Raw genomic sequence first — 20,530 nt, 5'->3', positions numbered from 1 at the left:
TGTGCATGTGTATGAATGTGAGGCAGAGCATATGTGAGCGGTGTGAAATCTGAGTGCCATCTGGTGGTAGCTAATGCATCATCGCCACCCTAGAAAGCCCAGCATTTCTGTTTTCTTTTGTAGTCGTTGTTTAAGTGACAGATTAACTGAAGAACGTCCCCGCGATACTTTGATCACACGCGGTTAGCATCACCCACACTCTATACAAAGAAAAACACATCTGTCTGAATTATTCCAGACTGCCAAACAAATCTTTGTCTCGGATTCCACAGCTGGATAATTACACATATAAATCATAGCTGACACATACTCTGTGCCAGAGCTGGTGCATTAGAGGGGAAAAGCACAGAGATGCAGTCATAGCGAGAACGTCTGTGTGTGTGTTTGTGTGACCCAGTTGTGTCCCTTTGTCCAAGAGCGATAGCTATCTGTGTGTGTTTATGCTTGTACTGTACACGGCTACCTTTGTGTAACTTCCCTCAGGTACAACAGCGAGGGCCGTGTGACCAACATTACTCTCCCGACGGGCGACGTGAGTGGTTTCCAAGGCAACCTGGAGCGCTGGTCTCGGGTGGAAGTGGAAGCGTCGAACCGCGAGAACTTCGTGACTAGCACCAACCTGTCGGCCAGCGACACCATCTACACCTTCAGACAAGGTAGCGCCCGTGCAGGTTTATGCGTGGTCTCACACATGAAATGATTACATTTAATAAGCACACGACACATGGGAAAGATCGCAGCCTCTTCATTGTGCCCCGTCTGTTGGACCAGCAACATACCACAAGGTTGTTTATGACTCATCCGGGTAGAGGCTAAACTGTTGGCTACCGACGCAAACGTATAAAGAGGGGAGCCTGGTAGGTGGTAGTCATTTTAAACATTTATGAGCAGCAAACTGCAATAATGTGTCTGCTATTCTGGTCAGGTCGGACGTTCTGACTTAGCCGTTTCCACTTCTCTATTTTCATAAGCTTTTCTGGACGTATGTGTAGGAGGCTCAAAGCTTTAATAAAGGATTTATCGCTTTTTATAAATAATTCACACATGAATCTGATGTGACCTCTTTACATAAGCTGACTAATGGGCAGTAAAAAAAGTACTATTTATTTTTTATTTACTCAAAAAAAAAAAAAAAAAGACAGATCTGTCTGACTTGTGAAATGTCTTAACGACCACGGGAGAGAAATGGAAAAGAGGGCAGAGATGAGAAGAGGAGAAAATGAGAGTGGAGTGGAGAAGCCGCTCATGGGAGCAGTTTCTTCTCATGTCATCCCTTTAATTGCTTTCTAGCAGTTGTCACGATGACAGGACTGCGGGGAGACGAAAAGCCGCTCCAACACACAGCGAACGCTGGCGAGCGTGAGCGCCGCGGTACAGTGTGACAGAGCTGCCAGCGAGGCGCCCCGATTTTAAAGCGTCCCCTTTACTTCCACCGCCGACAAATTCACTGTGTGTCTTCCTGCCTCTGAGGCAACAATAACCACGTGTACTGAAGCCGTAAATATTTTATAGAGGTGGAGGGGACAGACGTTTTGGTTGTGTTAGGTTTTTATGATTAATATTTAGTTTTATGATTATTGTTGTCATTGATATAAATGTGCAAATTCTACTCGGAGAAATGAAAGAGCAGCATGTGAGAAGCCTTTGCAATGTGTGAAAATGTATCTTGGTTGAACTAACAAACTAACAACCCCCTCACCCAGCATCACCACAACCACGTTGTTCTTTCTTTCTTTCTTTCTTGCTTCTTCTCTTTCATCCTTCCCTACTAGATTATTTTCACATATACAGAGCAAAACCATTGTTGCAAAGAAGACACTCGGAGCAACCCCCTTAAGCGATTAATTCAAACAAAACACACACAAAAAGCCAGGCATGAATTCGATGTACTCTGTTACTTAGTCTCATTGATTTTCTTCAAGGCTGTTTTTGAAGAGACAGTGACTAATGTTTTTTTCACACCTGTCTCATCTGTTGCTATCTGCTTGCATGTGTGGTTTTTGTCTCCTCGTCGACGTGTTTGACCCTCCCATGTCACTTGCCCAACCTCCAGACCACGCTCAGAGCTCGTACCGAGTCAGCGCCGACGGGTCCTTCCACGTATCGCTCGCCAGCGGGATGGAGCTGTCACTCAGCACGGAGCCCCTCCTCCCGGGCGGCCTCGGGGGAGGAGTCAGTCCCACGGCCAGCCGCTGTAACATCAGTCTGCCGGGAGATCACACCCCCAGCCTGATAGAGTGGAGGCAGAGGAAGGAGCAGAGCAAGACTAACTACAGCACCTATGAACGCAGGTTCAGGGTAAAACTCTAAAACATTATTTTCTTCTGTGTGAGAAACGCAGGCCTCCAAACTGAGGACTAAACAAAGAGCATAAAATACCAGCAACGGAACATTGCACATAGGTCATATTACCTCTTTTTAACCACATTAGAGGTTTTTTGGGTTCAGTCAACATTGCGCAATTTGACCTTTAAACACTCCCATCAAATGTGGAAAAAGAAATGTCACCTCTAAGTGCACCGAAGCCACGTCCAATCAGCGGGGCTTTCTTCAGTTTTCAGACGCACAATGGAGCCGTTGGGAGGGTTTCTGTTATTACACAAGTTGGATGATTTAAGTGACGACTGACGTCACTTGGAACCCGCTTGTAGCACTTTCCACAAATCGCACACACACTTCTGCTTTTTGCCCAACTTAGAAAGTGCAGCATGCAAACAGGGGCAGAGCGCATTTTATCTGATGTTTACTAATTAAGAAATAAAAAATCCCCAGGACTGAGTTCATTGTTATCATGCACAATTAATTTATCTAGAACAAAGAAATCGCTGCTTGTCTCAGACAGGTCACACGGATTATTATTATTATTATAATTATATAATATTTATTATTTATTTATTATTATTATTATAATATTATATTTTGCATTACTGGGGCCTTATTTAGCGTTTTTACAATTACTGTAAAGCAGTGAAATTTAAAGAAAAGGGTTTATCTTGTGCTTCTTCCTTCAGCTCTCTGCTGTTTCTCCTTTCAGGCACACAACAGGAACCTGCTGTCTATCGACTTCGATCAGACCACCAGAGTGGGGAAGATCTACGATGACCACAGGAAGTTCACCCTCCACATCCAGTACGACGCGCTGGGCCGACCTGTGGTGTGGTCTCCCAGCAGCAAATACACGGAGGTGAACATCAGCTACTCTGGAGGAGGACTGCTGGCGTCCATCCACCGCGGAGAGTGGTCGGAACGGCTGGAGTACGAGAGCGACAGGGTGGTGTCCAGAGCCTGGGTCAACGGCAAGATCTGGAGCTACACTTACGCAGACAGAGTAAGAGCCGAACCCGCAGCACAGATAGTCATCTGAAACGTGACAGACGGGTGATATGTTGCAGTTTCAACGTTTTGTTGTCTTTTTAGAAATCTCTCACGTTTAGTCTATCAAGCTTTTTGCTGCAACCGCAACTAACACCTCAAGTTAAACTCTCTAAATAAGCGTGGACTGTGTTTGTGTCTGCAGTACAGTTAAAATAAATATAATTAGTTTTGGTTTCAGGTCTGTGACAAATTTAGGAGTGTGTAGACGCTTGTATTACAGAAGCATATGGCATGTGTCATTAATATATTAATAATTGAACCTAATGCGATTTCAGTTCAAATATCCACAGAGCTGCAGTCACAGATTTGAAAGTTGGCTCAAAAGCAAACCTCAAACTTCAACAGTACTGTATGTTTGACCTTCATTTAGCAACGCTTTCAATGAATAACTGAGCAGAAGAGGCGTCCTCGAGCTGAAACCAAGGTTGCTTCAGAGAAGCAGACGTTTCGCTGATACAAAGTTTTCACTGACTGACATTGAAATTCAAATCAGCCCAAACAGAGAAAGAATCAACTGAATAATCCGCCTGCTCCCGATCTGTCTCCTGCAGTCCATCATGCTGCTCCTGCACAGCCAGAGGCGCTACGTCTTCGAGTACGACCAAACGGACCGTCTGGTCGCCGTGACGATGCCCAGCATGGTGAAGCACACGCTGCAGTCCATGCTGTCCATTGGGTATTTCAGGAACATATACACCCCTCCCGACAGCCAGGCCTCCTTCATGCAGGACTACACCCTCGATGGGCGTCTCCTGAGGACGCAGTACTTGGGAACGGGGCGCAGCATCATCTACAGGTACAGTAGGAAGCACAACGCTGACTTACTGATGTATCTGTGGCTTTTGGCTCCCGCGGTGCAGTGTCGAAGCAGTGACTTTGGCAACGCCACCGGTTTGATACTAATTAAAACTTGGAGACATTATGCATCTTGGCACTATCGTCAGGCCTATAAAAACATAACGCTGATTGGCTTGATGAAGGTGTTATAATTAAACGCTAATCTCAGAAATTTAAAAGGCTCCATTACATCAAGTCTAGCTGACACAAAACGTGTTTCACGCATCCAGCTGTCCTCGGAAATTACACTGATTGGGCTAATGGGAGAGACTGATTAAAGGTCAGCTTTTTTTCATCACACTATGTCAGACACCCCTGATCTGATTTGGATGAAAGTTGGAGGACTGATTTGGGCAGTGTTCTGGCATTTAACATTTTTAATACTTATTGGCTCGATGAGGAGGCTGTAATAAACTGCCCCATTTTAAAGATTTGAAAGGCCATAACTGCCACAGCATCTGCTCTGATTTTGATGAAAGTTTGACGGATGATGACACGTGTTTCTTAATGGCCACGAGGATCTTTGTAATATTGATGAGACGTGAGATGTTTACTTGTGTTTAAGTGAAATATATATTCCGCTGCGCTTTGTAAAACTGAAACCAGACGTTTCATTACTTTCGTATCTCTTCTATATGTTGTTTATTTTTTAAATTATCTCACTCTTTTGAAGGTATACACCAGCAGCACGGCTCGCGGAGGTGGTTTATGACTCAACCCTGGTGACCTTCACTTATGACGAGGCCTCTGGCACCGTCAAGACCATTCATCTCACCCATAATGGCTTCATAAGCTCCATACGATACAGACAGACAGGTAGGCATACACCTACACTTAGGGCAGATAAAGCAAGAAAAGTCACAGCCAGACCTGTTTAATATTTATAATTTGCTATGAGTCATCTGGAAATCTAAAGGCATCAAATCTGATGCTTTGGGCACAACCCAAGGTATCTGTGCAGTGATGAGGCTGTGCAGTTTCAGGCTACATTTCTGGTACTATCAAGCTCTGTAGTCTGGCTTTGACTCAGCCTTGGTGCTATTTCATCTGAGACAGCCACAGCTTCAGTTAGCAGCGTGAATCAGGCCGAGTATGCTCGAGTGGAAGAGATTGTGGTCTACCACAGCTGTAAATACGAGACCACCCCCTGGCCTCTGTACATTCTCTTTCTTCCCCAACCTTCACAACCTGGCCGCCTGATCAAAGTAAGCACATAAATGCATGTGTATAGGCTAATATGTGGTGCACTAGGTGTGGGTATACATGCATGTGAACACTTGTAAGTGTTAATCTCTGTATACACGTGTACAAACAGAAAACCTTAAAGTCTTAACCTCAGGGTGTCAATTGAAACAAAGAAAATGCAACGGCTGCTTTAGTTCTGATTTAGAAATTCAGATGAGTCAGACACTGGGCTTCGGAAATCGTTCTGCAAAGCTAAATTACATGCTGTAGTGCAGGCATGTCCGTCAAAGGCGGCAGATCCCTTAGGTCGTTCTTAATGCACCTCGCCAATTCCCTCAGGTCACAGAGTATTTCCAGGGTGGTTGAGAGCTCTCTCATCTCTGCTGCTGGTTCACTTTACATGGCCTAGTGATTGGTTCACCACAAGCAGGTGTCACTAATCTGTGAGGCACAGCTACGTATGTGCCCTGACCGTGAATGGACTCCTACCTCACTTAAACTGATCTCATTTCAGCAGAACAAATGGAGCTTCGGCGAGCGGGGGGGGGGGGGGGGTAGTGGTAATTGTCCCTCGAGAAGGAAACAAGAAAAAGTATGGGACCAAGACGAAGAAGAGGCGGATATAGAGAGAAGGAAGAATATAAAAAAAAAAGTGAGAGGGAAAGATGACAGCTAGAGAGGCGAGACCAACAGACTGCGAGTTCCCCAGGGCTGTAGGAAAGCTTCTAGCTCCCTCTCGGTGATTCTGCCATTTCCCCCACCAACGCGGGTTTAGAATCAACATTCCGCTAATAATAAAAATAGAAGATGTAATGCTGATCCAGCTCGCTGCAGTCTCCAAAGCGAGACACTTAGTCATCCTAACTGCAATCAGAGTCATCTCAAATAGCACCGTAATGGTGTTTCATTAGCAGGCCTTTTTCCAAATGGAGGGCGAGCGCTGCTAGCTAGCAGCGGAGGTGATGAATGGTGTTGTTAAAGTTGATGTTCTGACATTAAGGCGCACATTGGCCCATCATGGCTATTGTCTTTAGATTTCATTATCTCTCCATATTAAAGGTCACCACTGGAAATGCCATAGAGGTGTGGGGATAGTTAAGATTGAATGTATTGCACTGCATGTGTCTCTGTTAATGATGGTGAATTAGGCATTGATTTGAATTAATTAGGCAGGCTAGCACGGGTGGACCAGCGGCCGGCGCCGCTCTGCGCTGCACGTGCTAGCAGCGAGTAGGTGCTGCTCGTGATTAAAGCCTGTGTTGGAAAGTTGAGGTTGTCGCTTGAAACCGCTGCGCTCCTCTCCCACGCAGGTCCTCTGACCAGCCGGCAGATCTTCCGCTTCAGCGAGGAGGGTCTGGTCAACGCCAGGTTCGACTACAGCTACAACAACTTCAGAGTGACAAGCATGCAGGCCGTCATCAACGAGACCCCTCTGCCCATAGACCTGTACCGCTACGTGGACGTGTCGGGCCGCGTCGAGCAGTTCGGAAAATTTAGCGTCATTTTCTACGACCTCAACCAGGTTCGATGAGTCGAGTTAGATATTGTGGCTTTGCTGTTGTTTCCTCTGTTCTTGTCAACAATGTTTTACACTGGGAGCTATTTTTACTTCTGTGGTCAGAAAACTTTAGCAGCCTACACTTGTAGAAACCAAATACGAGCCAACATATCGGTCCCCTCTCTAATTACATCTCATAATAAATGAATAGTGCACACATGTCTAACCCTGCTGTGGTCGTCTAGGTGATAACCACCCACCTGATGAAACACACCAAGGTATTCAACTCCTACGGACAAGTGGTGGAGGTCCAGTATGAGATCCTCAAGTCCATCGCTTACTGGATGACCATCCAGTACGACTCAGCGGGACGCACAACCACCTGTGACATCAGGGTGGGGGTGGACAGCAACGTGACCCGCTACACCTACGAGTACGATGCCGACAGCCAGCTGCAGAGCGCCTCGGTCAACGAACGGCCGCAGTGGCGCTACAGCTACGACTTAAATGGGAACATTAATCTCCTGAGCCACGGCACCAGTGCGAGGTACAGAGAAATATTCCCATTCGTCACTGGCATCGCTGGAGGTATTCTAAACTAATTCTTATGAAATTTTAATTTCAGGCTGACTCCACTGCGCTACGACCAGAGAGACCGCATCACGCACCTCGGCGAGCTGCAGTACACCGTGGACGACGACGGCTTCCTCCGCCAGCGGGCCAACGACCTCTTCGACTACAACTCCAACGGCCTGCTGACCCGCGTCTTTAACCGAGTTACCGAGCGCGCGGTCTGGTACCGCTACGACGGGCTGGGTCGCCGGGTCGCCACCAAGAGCAGCCAGGGCGAACAGCTGCAGTTCTTTTACGCCGACCTCTCGCAGCCCACCAGAGTCACCCACTTGTACAACCACACCAGCAACCTGATCACGTCGCTGTACTACGACCTCCAGGGCCATCTCATCGCCATGGAGCTAAGCAGCGGGGAGGAGTACTACGTCGCCTGCGACAGCGTTGGTAGCCCAAGGGCGGTTTTCTCCAGCAAGGGGCGACTGGTCAAAGAGATTCTGTACACGCCCTACGGCGAGGTCTACCAGGACACAAACCCTGACTTCCAGCTTGTCATTGGCTTCCACGGAGGCCTCTACGACCCCCTCACGCGGCTCGTGCACTTGGGCAGGCGGGACTACGACACGCTGGCCGGCCGATGGACCTCGCCCAACCACGAGCTGTGGAGCGAGCTGAGCAAAGAGCCCAAGCCGTTCAACGTGTACGCCTTCAAGAACAACTGTCCAGCTGGGAGGGTGGAGGAGGTGACGCAGTTCACGACAGGTGAGCTCCACGCACGTGTAGCCAACTCTGACGACCCAATAGCAGAGTGTCCCACCACAGCTTTCAGAAGCTCAGGCAGACATCTCACTCAGCCCCCCCCCAACACACACACCCACTGCACACGGGAAACATCTGCCGTGAGGACGTGACGGAGAGGGGGCACACGGCTAACCACAGGTGAGGCGTGTGACAGCGTAGGGAAGATGTGACAGACAGAATGTACAGGCAACAGAAAAGAGAGCTATGCCTCTGATCATTTTGTTTTTAACACAGACTCTTATGTTTTGTTCCCTGTGTCTGTCAAGAACGTACTCTTTCCCCCGAGAGACGGAATAGAGACTCAAGCATGGGAAAAGAGATGGAATAGGAAAGCAGGAGGATGAATGCAGGATGTGCTGGGGCATATGTCCTTCCGGTTAATGACGCATTTATTTTGCCTGTCACGTTTTTTCGTTTGGGGAAACAACAGCAACCCTATCTCAGCCGTGCATTATGTTTATATATATATTGTGTGATTTCCTGTACAAGGTGTTATTTCCCCGGCCTTGTAACTTTTTGTTTGCTTCGCAGTATACACATTACTTTCTAACTCACCCCCAACCACCCGGTGCAATTTTCTCTCCTTCTGTACGTGCACGAGCAGACATCGGTAGCTGGCTGCAGCTGTTTGGCTTCCAGCTTCATAATGTGGTCCCGGGCTTCCCCAAGCCCGAAGTCGGCAGGATGGAACAAACATATGAACTGATGAAGACCCAGCCAAAAACGCAGGACTGGGATTCCAGCAAGGTGAGCCCTGCACGTCTGGAAACCTTGTCCTCCATTTAAATCAATGCGTGTTTTGTCTTTTGGCTGAACAGCGACACCATATGTTCCTAAGAATTCCCCACTGCCATTAGTACAGTATCAAATATTATTAGCCATTAGCTGCAGTAGCTGGCTGATATTTAGTTACTGCTGACAGCAGAGAGGAGTTTGGACCTTTTCCATACGCAGATCTCCTCCACATACTCTGGTTTCCTCCCACAAGCCAAAGACATGCAGTCAGGTTAATTGGTGCCTCTAAATTTCCTGTAGGTGGACCGGCAACCTTGTCCAGCAACCATTACCCAATGACAGCAGGGATTGGCTGCCGCCCCCTGCAATGGCCGGCAGCATGGGGTGCTATTGGTTGGATTAAAGAAAGCAATTCTAAAACATAAGATAGTAACAAAAATTTTGGCGTACTACACAAATTTTCTATTTATTTATTTACTGGTAGTGTCTCCATGGCAGCGTAGTGTAAAAAACACGTCTTCACCGCAAAATGACAAGATAGATATTCTTACTAATGTGTAACAGGAGTGGCTCGGTTCTGTCAGAACTGTGAAAGATCATTTCACAAATGTCTCTTCAAATATTGTTATATTATCATTATTATTTGTTATTGTTGTTATATTATGTGGCTAGTAAAAGGCCTTATTATAATTAAAATGCACTAACCCTCAGAGGTGTTCAGACTTTTTACGAGTTTTAATGTTTTCCAGATGATCCTGGGGATCCAGTGTGAGTTGCGGAGGCAGTTGAGGAGCTTCATCTCTCTGGACCGGTTGCCTCTGGTCTCGGAGCCTGTCGGGTCCTCGTGCCACAGGCCGGCTCGGCCTCCTCCCTTCAGCTCCAGGCCCTCTCTCCTTGGCCCTAACATTCGATTTGCGGTCTCCCACGGGCGGGTCAGCGCGGAAGTCATCGGCGTGGCCAGCGAGGACAGTCGGCGCGTGGCAGCCATATTGAACGGCGCCGTCCACCTCAGCGGGCTCAGCTTCACCGTACAGGGCTGCGACACCCACCACTTCCTCCAGTCGCGGCCGATCGAGGAGGACCTCGCCCTGGGCTTGGGAGTCGGCGGCCGCGTCCTGGAGAGCGGCGTGAACGTCAGCGTGTCCCAGATGAGCGCCACGGTCAACGGCAGGACTCGGCGCTTCGCCGATATCACCCTCCAGCAGGGGGCGCTGTGCCTGTGCGTGCGCTACGGTGGAACCGAAGAGGAAGAGCGCGAGCGGGTGAAGGAGGAGGCGAAGAAGAGGGCGGTGGAGGGGGCGTGGGAGACGGAGAAGAAGAGGGTGGATTTAGGGGACGCGGGGAGCAGGCCGTGGACCGAGGCGGAGAAGCAGCAGCTGCTGTCCGGGGGACGCGTTCAGGGCTACGACGGCTACTACTCCCTGCCTATAGAGCAGCAGCCGGAGCTGTCCGACTGCGCCTCCAACATCCACTTTATGACACTGAGCGAGGTGGGGGGCAGGTAACAGAGACACGCGAGCAGCCCCCCACCCCACCAAAGACTGCCTGTTTCTACTCTACTCTGATTTGTTCTACTGTTTCTATACTGTATCAAAAGAAGAAGAAGACAACAAAGAAGAACAAGAAGAGAGATTGGGGGAAAAATGATTTCCAAATGCCTTTAATTGTGACAAAATGATGGTATTTTATTATTATCGTCCAGTTTCTCCAATTTCTAACAGTGGCACAAGCAGTGTGGTTTGGCTGTGGCTTTGCTTTTTGTATCCCGACCGACCGACGGACCGACCGACGGACCGACCCGCTGACTGTTGGACTGACCGACCGTCTGTCATTCGCTGTTTCAATACTGTTCATCGTTTTGAACTCGCTGGACCGTAGGGGTGAAGACTTTAGAGTTGCCAGCGAACAATCCTCTCCATGACTCAGATCTAGAGCTCTCCAGTTGCCATTTGAGTTCCTACATGGTTTACCTCGGATATACTATCGTTTACATATTGTGTAAGAGAGGCCTTGTCGACTCTGACACTCCCCTTTAGAGAAGGAGACCTCGCGGGGGTTTCTGCCTCTGGTGTGCTCCAACAGTAGTTTGTATGAGTGTGTATACTGAAATCAAGAATGTACATAGCCAGTGCTTTCACACTGAAAAAAGTGCTCAACTGGAAATTCTGTTGTTCATAAGTAAGTGTCAGTATTGTTAATCAATAGAAAAACAGTTACATTTTTGCAAAGAATTATACATGGCTATAGTAAATATTCTCGCTGGAAAATCTGACTTTATTGGGTTACGATGCTGATTAAAGTTATTATGTGTGAATTACCAGCTGCTCCATGGGATTTTCTAGGCATTGTTGCCTATTATTTCTCAGCACTTTCTGGCTCGCCGCGTCGCGGCGCGGCGCCTTCCCGCCACACATTTGTTGTGCACTCTTTGTTCTTGTTTCTGGGAGTTTGTAACTTTCAAATCTGTGCTGTCATTATCGCCCATCATTATGGCTCAAACTGAGATATGCATGAGAAAACCTGTGTCTCTGTCAGAAGAGACGAAGCAGCAGCAGCAGAAGAAGAAGGAGGAGGAGGAGGAGGAGGAGGAGGAGGAGGAGGAGGAGGAGGAGGAGGAGAGGGAAAAAAGCCCACAGAGGAAGGGAAAAAGAAATGTGACAGCTGAGGCTTAGTGAGTGGGTGGTGAGTGCAGAAGGGGCAGGACCTGGAGTTGGCTGCGCCGTTCGCTACAGCTTGTCTCCTCTCATTAGGAAATGCCAATCAGACTACATGTGAACCACTTCCAAGCCTCTCCCCACCCAAAAAAAAGTTAAAAAAGAAAGTAAAGAAGTTTGTTTGTTTTTTTCCTTTTTTTTTTAATCAAGCTACCACTAATCCACCTCCCCGTCCGTCTGCCTATCCCCCGCTCGCCTCCCTCCCGCCGTCACTCCACCATCTGCCCACCATTAATTGTTTGTGTTTCTCTCCTGGGCTGTGGATGACAGAGCCCCACAATGCATATGTTCTGACTGCGAGCAGGTGATATACCTTCCCCGGCTAGCGCGTTGCCGATCGGCTGAGATGCACCTTCCCGTCTGAGCCATATGCTCCGCTAGATACTGTCCAACCTCATCTCGGCGGTGAAAAGATGGAGGGTCCGGTTGCTAGGATACAGCTGCACTGAAGAATTGTCTGGCCTGAATGGAGCCTCTTTCTCTGTGTGTCTCTCTCTCCTCCTCGGCTCGCTCATATTTTTCATTAGGAGCAAGCAATGCCAATCAGATGAATGACAGACACCCCCACCCCCCACCCCCACCCTCTCTAGCAGTCAGCACTCTCTCCACTGAAATCAGTACTTCAATATGTCAAATTGAATTTTCGTTCCACATCATATGTCAGACGGGGGCTCGGGTGTGTATTGCTGTGTATGCGTGACCTCATTTAAAAGAGTTTATTTCGACCGATATCATTTATTTTCTTTGCCATTCACACAACTGAATTGCATTAAGAAAACAGAGCACAATATTTGTTGTCAACTTATGGATGCAGTAATGGATATTAATGTTCCAGCAGTTGAATATTTTACATCACATCCACTGAAAGTTATGAGTGCTGCATATGCAGAAAGGAAAATAAGAGGGACTGTGAGATGTGAGTCAGTCCTGGAGCCTAAATGAGCTCAACATAACAGGAAGGAGCGGTTTAATTGGAAACAAATGACATTTACTACACACGGTGTGGAAAATGGAACGGCTTGCAAAAAAGAAGGAATATTTTGTACATAATTAGGTAAAAGATGAACCCCCGGTTTGCCCCTAACCAAAAGCTTGCCGTGCCTCCTTGTTCCTGTTTTTCTGTCCCTGAGCAGCGTGTGCAGGCTGCTGCCGCTGCCGCTGCCGCTGCTGCTGCTGGAGGAAAGGGTTCGGGCTGCCGTGTGTCTGTGACAAGCCATTACCGGTCGTCTCCGCCTCTGTGTGTGTTTGTGCCCGCGTCTGCGCCGTGACAGGGTAGAGCAGAGGCATCGCGATCCCTTGTCCCGGCTTCTGGAAAGCCGCTATCAAGTTCTTGATTTTCCGGAAATATCGCTTCTTCACGCCAGGAGTGGTCTGAAAGACGAGAAGGAGGGAAGAATGAGGGAGAGGGCGAGAGAGGGAGAGAAGAATCATCACCACATCAAACCCCCCACGGGGGAAATGAAAGGCGCAGGACAGGGCCGGCTTGAAACGAGCTCGCACACATTCACCTTATAAAAGGCATCAGACACGCGCAAAGCAGAGGCAGAGACGCAGGAACGCGGTGCAGACGTGGGCTGGGAATTATGCCAATTATCTCTTTATGCACCTGGTCGGCTGGATCGCAGCGAGCTGGCGTTTAAGACAACGACGGGACGTGCATTAGTCAGTAAGATGATATAAAAGAAAGTCGATCCACAATAGCTGTGAAAGCAACTGTAACCCCGCTGGAAGGGGCTCTCAAGGGGTTTAGGAGCTAAATCCAGAAATTTCACAATGCAGTTGTCTGTGAGAGAGTTTGCTCCCCTGGGCTCCTCGTGTGCTTCTAGTCAACAAGAGGTTTTATTTTAGGACTCATCTGCGACTGAAAGTATCTCATTATCGCGGCACCTCACGACAAATCTGACACAACACGGAGATCATTTTTAGAAATGACCTGTGGTTTAAATAAAAACGCAACGCGTTGTTGGAAAATGGGGTTTTTGTTTGCAGCAAAGGCTTGAGCTTTGAGCCCACACTCACACAATCACACACACAATCACACACACACACACACACACACACACACACACACACTTTTACATCTGAACTATGAAGGTTTAAAACAATGATGATGAAATAATAATTTAAGTAACGGCTTAAAAACACTTTACTGTTGTTTTTCACTCTCTTCTATTAGTCATGTTGCAAAGATGCTGCATTTTAAAGGCGCTTCATCACAGAGCTCTTCCCACAGCGAAGCACTCCGGCCACGAGCGTTACCTCCGCTCCCACCAACGTTTCATTAAAGTGATTGATATTGCACATGAATAATGTAAAGTGTGAGCGAGCATGTGGCGGAACCTGTGTAATTCTAGTCTGTTCTCTTGATGCCGTCGGTAAGAATGAGCGCGGGGCTCCGTCGCGGCCCTCAGATGTCTCTGTACATTCAGATCTCTGGGTGTTTGCCAAACCTCGCTGCTCAATTAAATATCCCATCAGAAGTGCTGTCAAATGCAATTCTAAGTTTCCCATCTCTGGAGTATGTGCTGACGTTGTGGCATCTTGAATTTGAAGTTTGGAGGCGGAGGCGGAGGGGGGGGGGGTATTTGGGTCTCAGAGGGTGTTATTGCAAAAGGAAACGAAATGCACCCATTTTCCAACACTGTCACTCCTCAGAACAACACGTTTGACGCGAATGTTTGCAGCTTCCTGAATTAGCCTGGCACCAAAACAGCCTCTAGAACGACGCCGAGCGGAGCAAAGCGGAGCAGGTGCAGCTGTTAGCTCAAGTTTCAGATGTGTGAAAAGACTCCAGAATGAAAAAAAAAGAGAGAGACAGAGAGAGGGGCAAGAGAAAAAAAATGAAAGAATGTGTCTCACTTCTGCAGCCCACGAGCCCGCGTCATCCTTGTGGAGTCTGTACGTGTAGACGTAGCCTTTGCACCTGCACACACACACACACACACACACACACACACACACACACACACACACACACACACACACACACACACACACACACACGGACACACACACACACACACACACACACACACACACACACACAGGTCAGGCCTCCAGGTCACCACGCCGGTAAAATAAACACTTACCCCCCATTGTGCGGTGGAAAACTTTTCAGTACCTTGTTTTATTCCACTTAATACCAGCTTGATTTATATTTTGCACTATTATATTTTTTTTTACATGAGGAGATCAATAATCTCTGTAATAGAATAAAACTGGACTGTGTGTTTATGTGATCATTACAGAAATTGCCCAGAGTGGCGGGACCAATACTCACAGCACACACAGGCAGAAAACATCCGGCACCGAGTCGCTGTTTCGGACCAGGTAGCAGCCGTCCCGGCCGTCCTGGCCCAGGCGCCGCTCCCCCTCCTCTTTGCCAATGGGCCCGTGGTACACGGACAGGTTCTCCATGGTCCCGGTGCCTCTCCCTGACTGGACCTCCTCACTGCAGGGCCGTGTCCTCCCTGTGGGTACCAGGCGTCTGGACTGGGAGCGGGTGAAGCGGCCGCTGCTGTGATGCTGCCTGCTTTCAGCGTCTGCGGGGCTGAGCTTCGTCCCTGTTATTCCACTGTCTCACGCAGAGTGACAGCGTTGTCTCACCTCTAACCTTTTTGACTCCGCTCACTCTTCCCCTTTCTCTTAAGACGCATGTGCGCACAGGCAAAGTGTGGGTTTGTGTATCTCGCAGGAAATGATTGTATTTTTCGACAGGAAATAACTTCAAAGATTCTAACTGAATATTTCCACAACAATAGAAAGCACAAGAGAGGGATAAAACAGAAAGCAATACCCTCCATTTCACACAGGAGCGCGTAGATTGCGCGCACGCAGTGACTTATGCTGTTTCCAACTCAATTATCCAGAGGCCGTGCTTGTTTTTTTGGTTTTATTAACAGAAGTTTGTTTATAACGTCTGTTTCCACCACAGTTTCCATGAATAGCTGTGCGAAATTCACTGGTGGCCCGATTAGGTTCTGCAGAAGCAGGATCTGACTCTTAGTTAGTCCCACTGCTCAAATCCCACTTAGGAGGTGTCGTCGACCTTTGACCTCAAAGAAGAGGTGGTAAATGCAACATGTTAATGACTTTGACTGATTTAACATCACAGCATCACAACAAATGACACCGGGCTCCAAACCATTGGCTGGTTCTATGTATGCATTCTCATTGTTTCCATCGCTGTTAAAATTAGAACAACCATGTCAGCTGTGCTTTTAATGTCTTTATAGTTAAACAGTCGGGCCCCTCGTTTTCAACATGTCATATTAACAGACAGCACGTTAGACGAGGACATTTGGTGGGAGCTGAGGGAAGTGGCACCTGCTGTTTAAAGCTACCGGAGTCCACGCCGTTCCACACATGTTCGCAGCCACATGTCACCGATCAGTCTGCGATCGAACACTCGCACCTGCTCCGCGTGTCGACGCGAGACGCGCGCGCGCGCGGGCGGGCGGGCGTCCCGCTGAGCGCCGACGACGTCCTCCCGCAATCTGTCCCGACGGAAACGTTCCGTCGCGTCAAATTAAGAGGGGCGCTGATTAAAACGTGGAGCGCGTCGACCTGTCGCGTGGAGCCGCGCCCGCGTTCTTTGATGCTCTTTCATTTACACGGCGATCACGACCGCGCGGAGACCTTCACGCCAACAAGCACTCCGCCGCGCGACCCATCCTTGAGCTCGCGGCTCTCTCTTTAATGCAGAAACTGTTGAGGATGTCTGGGTGTTTTTTTATACATTCTGAACCGCGGCCTACATGAGTCATCAGTCTGTGTCAAAGCCCTCTTTCCCTCGGCTCAGAAAGATCATGAGCTGTGGGACCTGGAGGCTCGGTCCGGGGAAGCAGCCAGTGCAGCCTCGTCCACTGCGTCCGCGGCGCTTTAGCACCATCTAGTGGCCGATGTCGGCGGCGGACGACGCCTATTTCACAGCAGGGAGCTTTATAGGCAATATGTCTTCATTTACGGAAATAAATACAGCTGTAAAAGTATCTGCTTATAAGTATACACTCCAACATGGTAAAATTAAACTACACCACATTTGGCTTTCAGACCAGCTTCAATGCAGGATTCACTGGATCCATACTGGACACAAATAGACAGAGATACGGTCATTGATTTGCTGACAACTCCCTCAAGCAGCACAAGTGGCCTGACTGGAATGCATCGCAGGGTGACATTATGATATCTGGCCTTGAAAAATACGGCATCTATGCGAGCGGAGGAGCGGGAGGCGGCCTCACGCCCTCGCCCCCTGGTGGGACGCGCTCGCAGCTGCTGACGCGCGGGGAAGGAGCATAAATGATGGAGGGTCGAGTGCTGCGTGTGGAAACGGACCACGATCATCCAACATCTGCCTCGTTGTTCTTTGAGTTAGAGAGATTTAAGGGGGAAAAGGCCGACGGGGATAAATGGGTTCAGTTTATTTGTTATTTAAACAAGGAGAGTTATATGATTACATAGAAAATAAGAACAATAAAAGAATAACAGCTTAATAACTTTTGTACAGCTTCATATTGTTGCCCTCACCTTTTAGTGGATGCGGTGAACTTTTAGAAATTGTTACCAGTTGCTCATTTGCACATCCAGCAGGACCATTATCGTTCATCTGTTTCTGGCTCGGATAAAAGCCCCTCAGCTCTGTTTCTGTTTCCAGTTTCCTGAGACGATATAGTGCTTGGCTATTAGTTGCCTCCAACGTCAGCGTCTGTCAGCTCGTGTTTAGTTTGAAACAGCTTTCTGTCGGCACGAGGCCAGAACGCGGGCTGAAGCGTCGCTAAGCTGAGTCGAGCTCATCGTTGCACATACATTGTCAAGTTTCATCATCAGGTCATCAGTTTAAAACTGCTCAACGCGCGAGGATGACATGGGTCATTGCATTATGTTGCAGTAGAGAGCTGGTCTTCACACTGATTTAACTGGGCTTTATTTGAGTCCTTCTTTCATCAGTCGCATCGTTACTGTAAAGAAAGTCTAAGCAGGACTAGTGGGCTCCACAATCACAAGGTCCTTCAGGTCACTGAGTTTCCTTGAGAACGAGCTGAGCCTGGTGCTGAACGAGCCCCTCTTCTGGCTCTGCCGCTCCCCCCGGGCCCTCAGGCCCCTGCAGAGGCCCCCGAGGCGCCCGCGGAAGTGGTTCCCCACGAAGCAGTAGAGCAGGGGGTTGATGGCCGAGTTGGAGAAGCCCAGGCAGAGGGTGAGAGGGGTGAGGTTGTGGGTGGCCCACATCACCCAGCAGCCCTCCAACCAGCCCTCGTGCATCAGCACAGCCAGCAGAGTCACGCAGTGGAAGGGGAACCAGCAGAGGAAGAAGGCCAGCACCACCGCCGCCACCGTCCACAGGATCCGCTCCAGCCCGCGGCCCTCCAGGGACCTGCCGGTGCTGCAGCTGGGGCCCGCGCAGGGGGCGGGGGGCCGCTCCGGCCGGCCGCAGCTCTCGCGGGGCTCCGCCGAGGGACCCCTGGGGGGTTCCGACGGCGCCCGCGTGCCGAACACGTCCGCATCGGCCCAAACCCACAAGTGCCTGCCAATAGCGCCGTAGCAAAAGCAGATGACCGCCAGCGGCAGCAGGAAGCCCAGCACCATCTTCATGCAGTTCAGGGCCACGTACCACTGGTGATCGGGGTAGCTGATCACGCAGGCCTCCACGCCCAAGTCCGGCAGGTACTGCGTGGTCCTGAAGGCCACGTTGGGGGCGGAGCAGGCGCAGGCCAGGACCCACACCACCTGGCACGTGAGCCGGGCCCGCTTGGGGTCCCGCAGGCCCTGGGAGCGCAGGGGGTGCACGATGGCCAGGTAGCGGTCCATGCTCATGCACGTGATGAAGAAGATGGAGGCGTAGAGGTTGAGGTTGAGGAGCGCCCCGCACGCCTTGCAGGCCAGCCAGCCGAAGGGCCAGCGGTAGCCCCGGGCGTAGTAGACGGCCCACAGCGGCAGCGACAGCAGGAAGAGCAGGTCGGACACGCACAGGTTGAGCATGAAGGTGTTGGCGACGGTCCTCCGGGAGGCGGCGCCGCGCGCCAGCACGCACGCGGCCAGCGCGTTGGCGGCGGCGCCCAGCACGCACACCACGCCGTAGACGGCCGGGATGGCCGTCGTCATGGCGACGGGGGGCCAGTCCGCGCAGCCGGGGGCGGCGGAGCTCAGGTTGGTGGTGGCGTTGGGGAGGGGGAGGTCGTGGGCGACCATGGTGGAGGTCGATGCGGCTCCTCGGCTTCGTCCCGGGCGTCGTCTGAAAGTAAAAACAAACCGCCTTTGAATCCAGCAGCCTTTTATGGGCTGAAACGTCCCCCTGCTTAGTTCAGGGGGAGGAGGGAATCAAAGCAGCAATACATGACACCATTCTTGACGGCGGAGGGTAATGAAACACACATGATGGCGGCCGCCGGCCTCAGGAACCCTTAAGTGGCATTAACAGTTCAGAAAGTTTCCGTAAGACGCGAATTTAGACGAAAAAAGTGTCGGATTAATATTGGATTCAGTAGTTTTCCGTCACAGGAACTGCTCATGATCCACCAGTCACCAGAGGAATGCATTATTAATAAAAGAGAATTCAAATAACTTCTCCTAATGAAAAAAAGGTGGTGAAAAGGCTGAAGTAGTGATTTTATGAAATTAAATTTAGCCTAATAGCAACTCCAACCACACTTGATATTTAATTTCATCCTGCTTAAAGAATTCATTTTACCTTAAATGATGGATTGTCCAGCCGAGCGCTGCTCTTAGCTTAAACCCATGATGTCCTGAGGAGCGCTCCTCAAACTCCGGGGCAGAAACGTTCGTGGCTCTGTGTTCCTGCGTGCGAGCGTGTGCGCAGGGAAACCAGAGGAGGTTGAGGGTCTTATAGACCCCAGAGCCCGTGGACGGTTGCACAAGAGCAGAGCTGCACCACGTCAGCTCTTCATCACCGAGGGGCTGGACGTACCTGGACACCAGCCAGCGGGAGGGGGGGGGGGGGGGGGGGGGCAGGACAAGCTCGCGCCGGCTGTTTTTCACGCCGCGCCTGCGGTTCCTGACCTCCCAGAACCGCAGAACCGTCCGAACCGAGGAGAGCGGCGGGATGAGCGTCACGGACACGCACCGCCCGTCTCACCTGATCGCGGCAGCACAACAACGCCACAGATCGATCGCTCCCTCGGGGGCCGCTGACCCCCAGCGCCGCGCGCCGCATTAATTAGCCGAACCTCGCACTTTGCGCCATATTCGTCCTGCCCGTGGTCAGATAAGCCATGGGAAATATTTACTCTGCCTCAGCGGAAGTCAAGCGGGCCGGGGAGAGAAGGGAGACGGGGGAGGTGGGGGGTGGGATGATGAATGAGGAGGAGGATGAGCAGATACAGCAGGGAGTGAATGAGAAGATGAGAAGGAAGGAGGGAGAGAAAGCGGAGATTCCCTCCAGTGGTTTTTCATTAAAGCCTCTGGTGAAAGTTAATGAGGGATGCGTGCAAAGCTATGAGACTGATTACATCACAGGGCCTTTGATCAACAGCGCGAGCGTGCGTCCGTCCCCGCGCGTGTGCCGCAGTCTGAGCTGCGCTACTTATGCAACTGGATGCGTTCAATCCCACCCGGGCGCGCGTGAGCGCGACTTCACATGTGTGTTCCATGTGTGCGCACATCTGTCATAACGTGGCACGTCGGACGAGGCGTGGGAAAGTTGAGGGCGAGGATGACGAACGAAGGTGAACTAGAAAACACATCATCTGAACTGGAATCCCAAACGCGGAGCGGCCCGTTGCCCTCATGCAGCGGCACGCGTTGCGTAACGTTTTAAAAATGGGATTCTGTGCTTTTCCGAGACGGAACCGTCCCGGCG

The 20,530-nt window shown here is 50.0% G+C and overlaps 3 protein-coding genes across 3 annotated transcripts in view; 1 reads left to right on the top strand and 2 right to left on the bottom strand.

Annotated features, from left to right (window-relative positions):
- Positions 1–11,318, top strand: part of tenm1 (teneurin transmembrane protein 1) — a 139,705-nt gene extending 128,387 nt beyond the window's left edge. The window contains exons 29-38 of the mRNA XM_029165291.3: positions 484–656; positions 2,054–2,298; positions 3,035–3,328; positions 3,927–4,171; positions 4,886–5,028; positions 6,708–6,919; positions 7,141–7,442; positions 7,521–8,227; positions 8,871–9,013; positions 9,751–11,318. Of these exons, the coding sequence (XP_029021124.1) occupies positions 484–656; positions 2,054–2,298; positions 3,035–3,328; positions 3,927–4,171; positions 4,886–5,028; positions 6,708–6,919; positions 7,141–7,442; positions 7,521–8,227; positions 8,871–9,013; positions 9,751–10,506 (3,220 nt within the window). The 3' untranslated portion in view covers positions 10,507–11,318. The remainder of the gene's footprint in view (positions 1–483; positions 657–2,053; positions 2,299–3,034; positions 3,329–3,926; positions 4,172–4,885; positions 5,029–6,707; positions 6,920–7,140; positions 7,443–7,520; positions 8,228–8,870; positions 9,014–9,750) is intronic.
- Positions 11,319–12,324: 1,006 nt separating this feature from the next.
- LOC114864433 (SH2 domain-containing protein 1A-like) lies at positions 12,325–16,967 on the bottom strand. Its single transcript, XM_029165290.3, has 3 exons — positions 14,996–16,967; positions 14,575–14,638; positions 12,325–13,086 (listed from the first exon to the last, which is right to left on the bottom strand). The coding sequence occupies exons 1-3, from the start codon at positions 15,130–15,132 to the stop codon at positions 12,796–12,798; spliced, it is 492 nt and encodes a 163-aa protein (XP_029021123.1). The 5' UTR covers positions 15,133–16,967; the 3' UTR covers positions 12,325–12,795.
- Positions 16,968–17,118: 151 nt separating this feature from the next.
- LOC114864431 (type-2 angiotensin II receptor-like) lies at positions 17,119–19,561 on the bottom strand. Its single transcript, XM_029165289.3, has 2 exons — positions 19,403–19,561; positions 17,119–18,946 (listed from the first exon to the last, which is right to left on the bottom strand). The coding sequence occupies exon 2, from the start codon at positions 18,901–18,903 to the stop codon at positions 17,689–17,691; it is 1,215 nt and encodes a 404-aa protein (XP_029021122.1). The 5' UTR covers positions 18,904–18,946; positions 19,403–19,561; the 3' UTR covers positions 17,119–17,688.
- Between the last annotated feature and the right edge of the window lie 969 nt (positions 19,562–20,530).

Source organism: Betta splendens, chromosome 10 (genome assembly GCF_900634795.4).
Source record: "Betta splendens chromosome 10, fBetSpl5.4, whole genome shotgun sequence".
Classification (NCBI taxonomy): Eukaryota; Metazoa; Chordata; class Actinopteri; order Anabantiformes; family Osphronemidae; genus Betta; species Betta splendens.
Note: the sequence above shows the minus strand (reverse complement) of the source record. Positions and strands in the feature narration are given on the sequence as shown.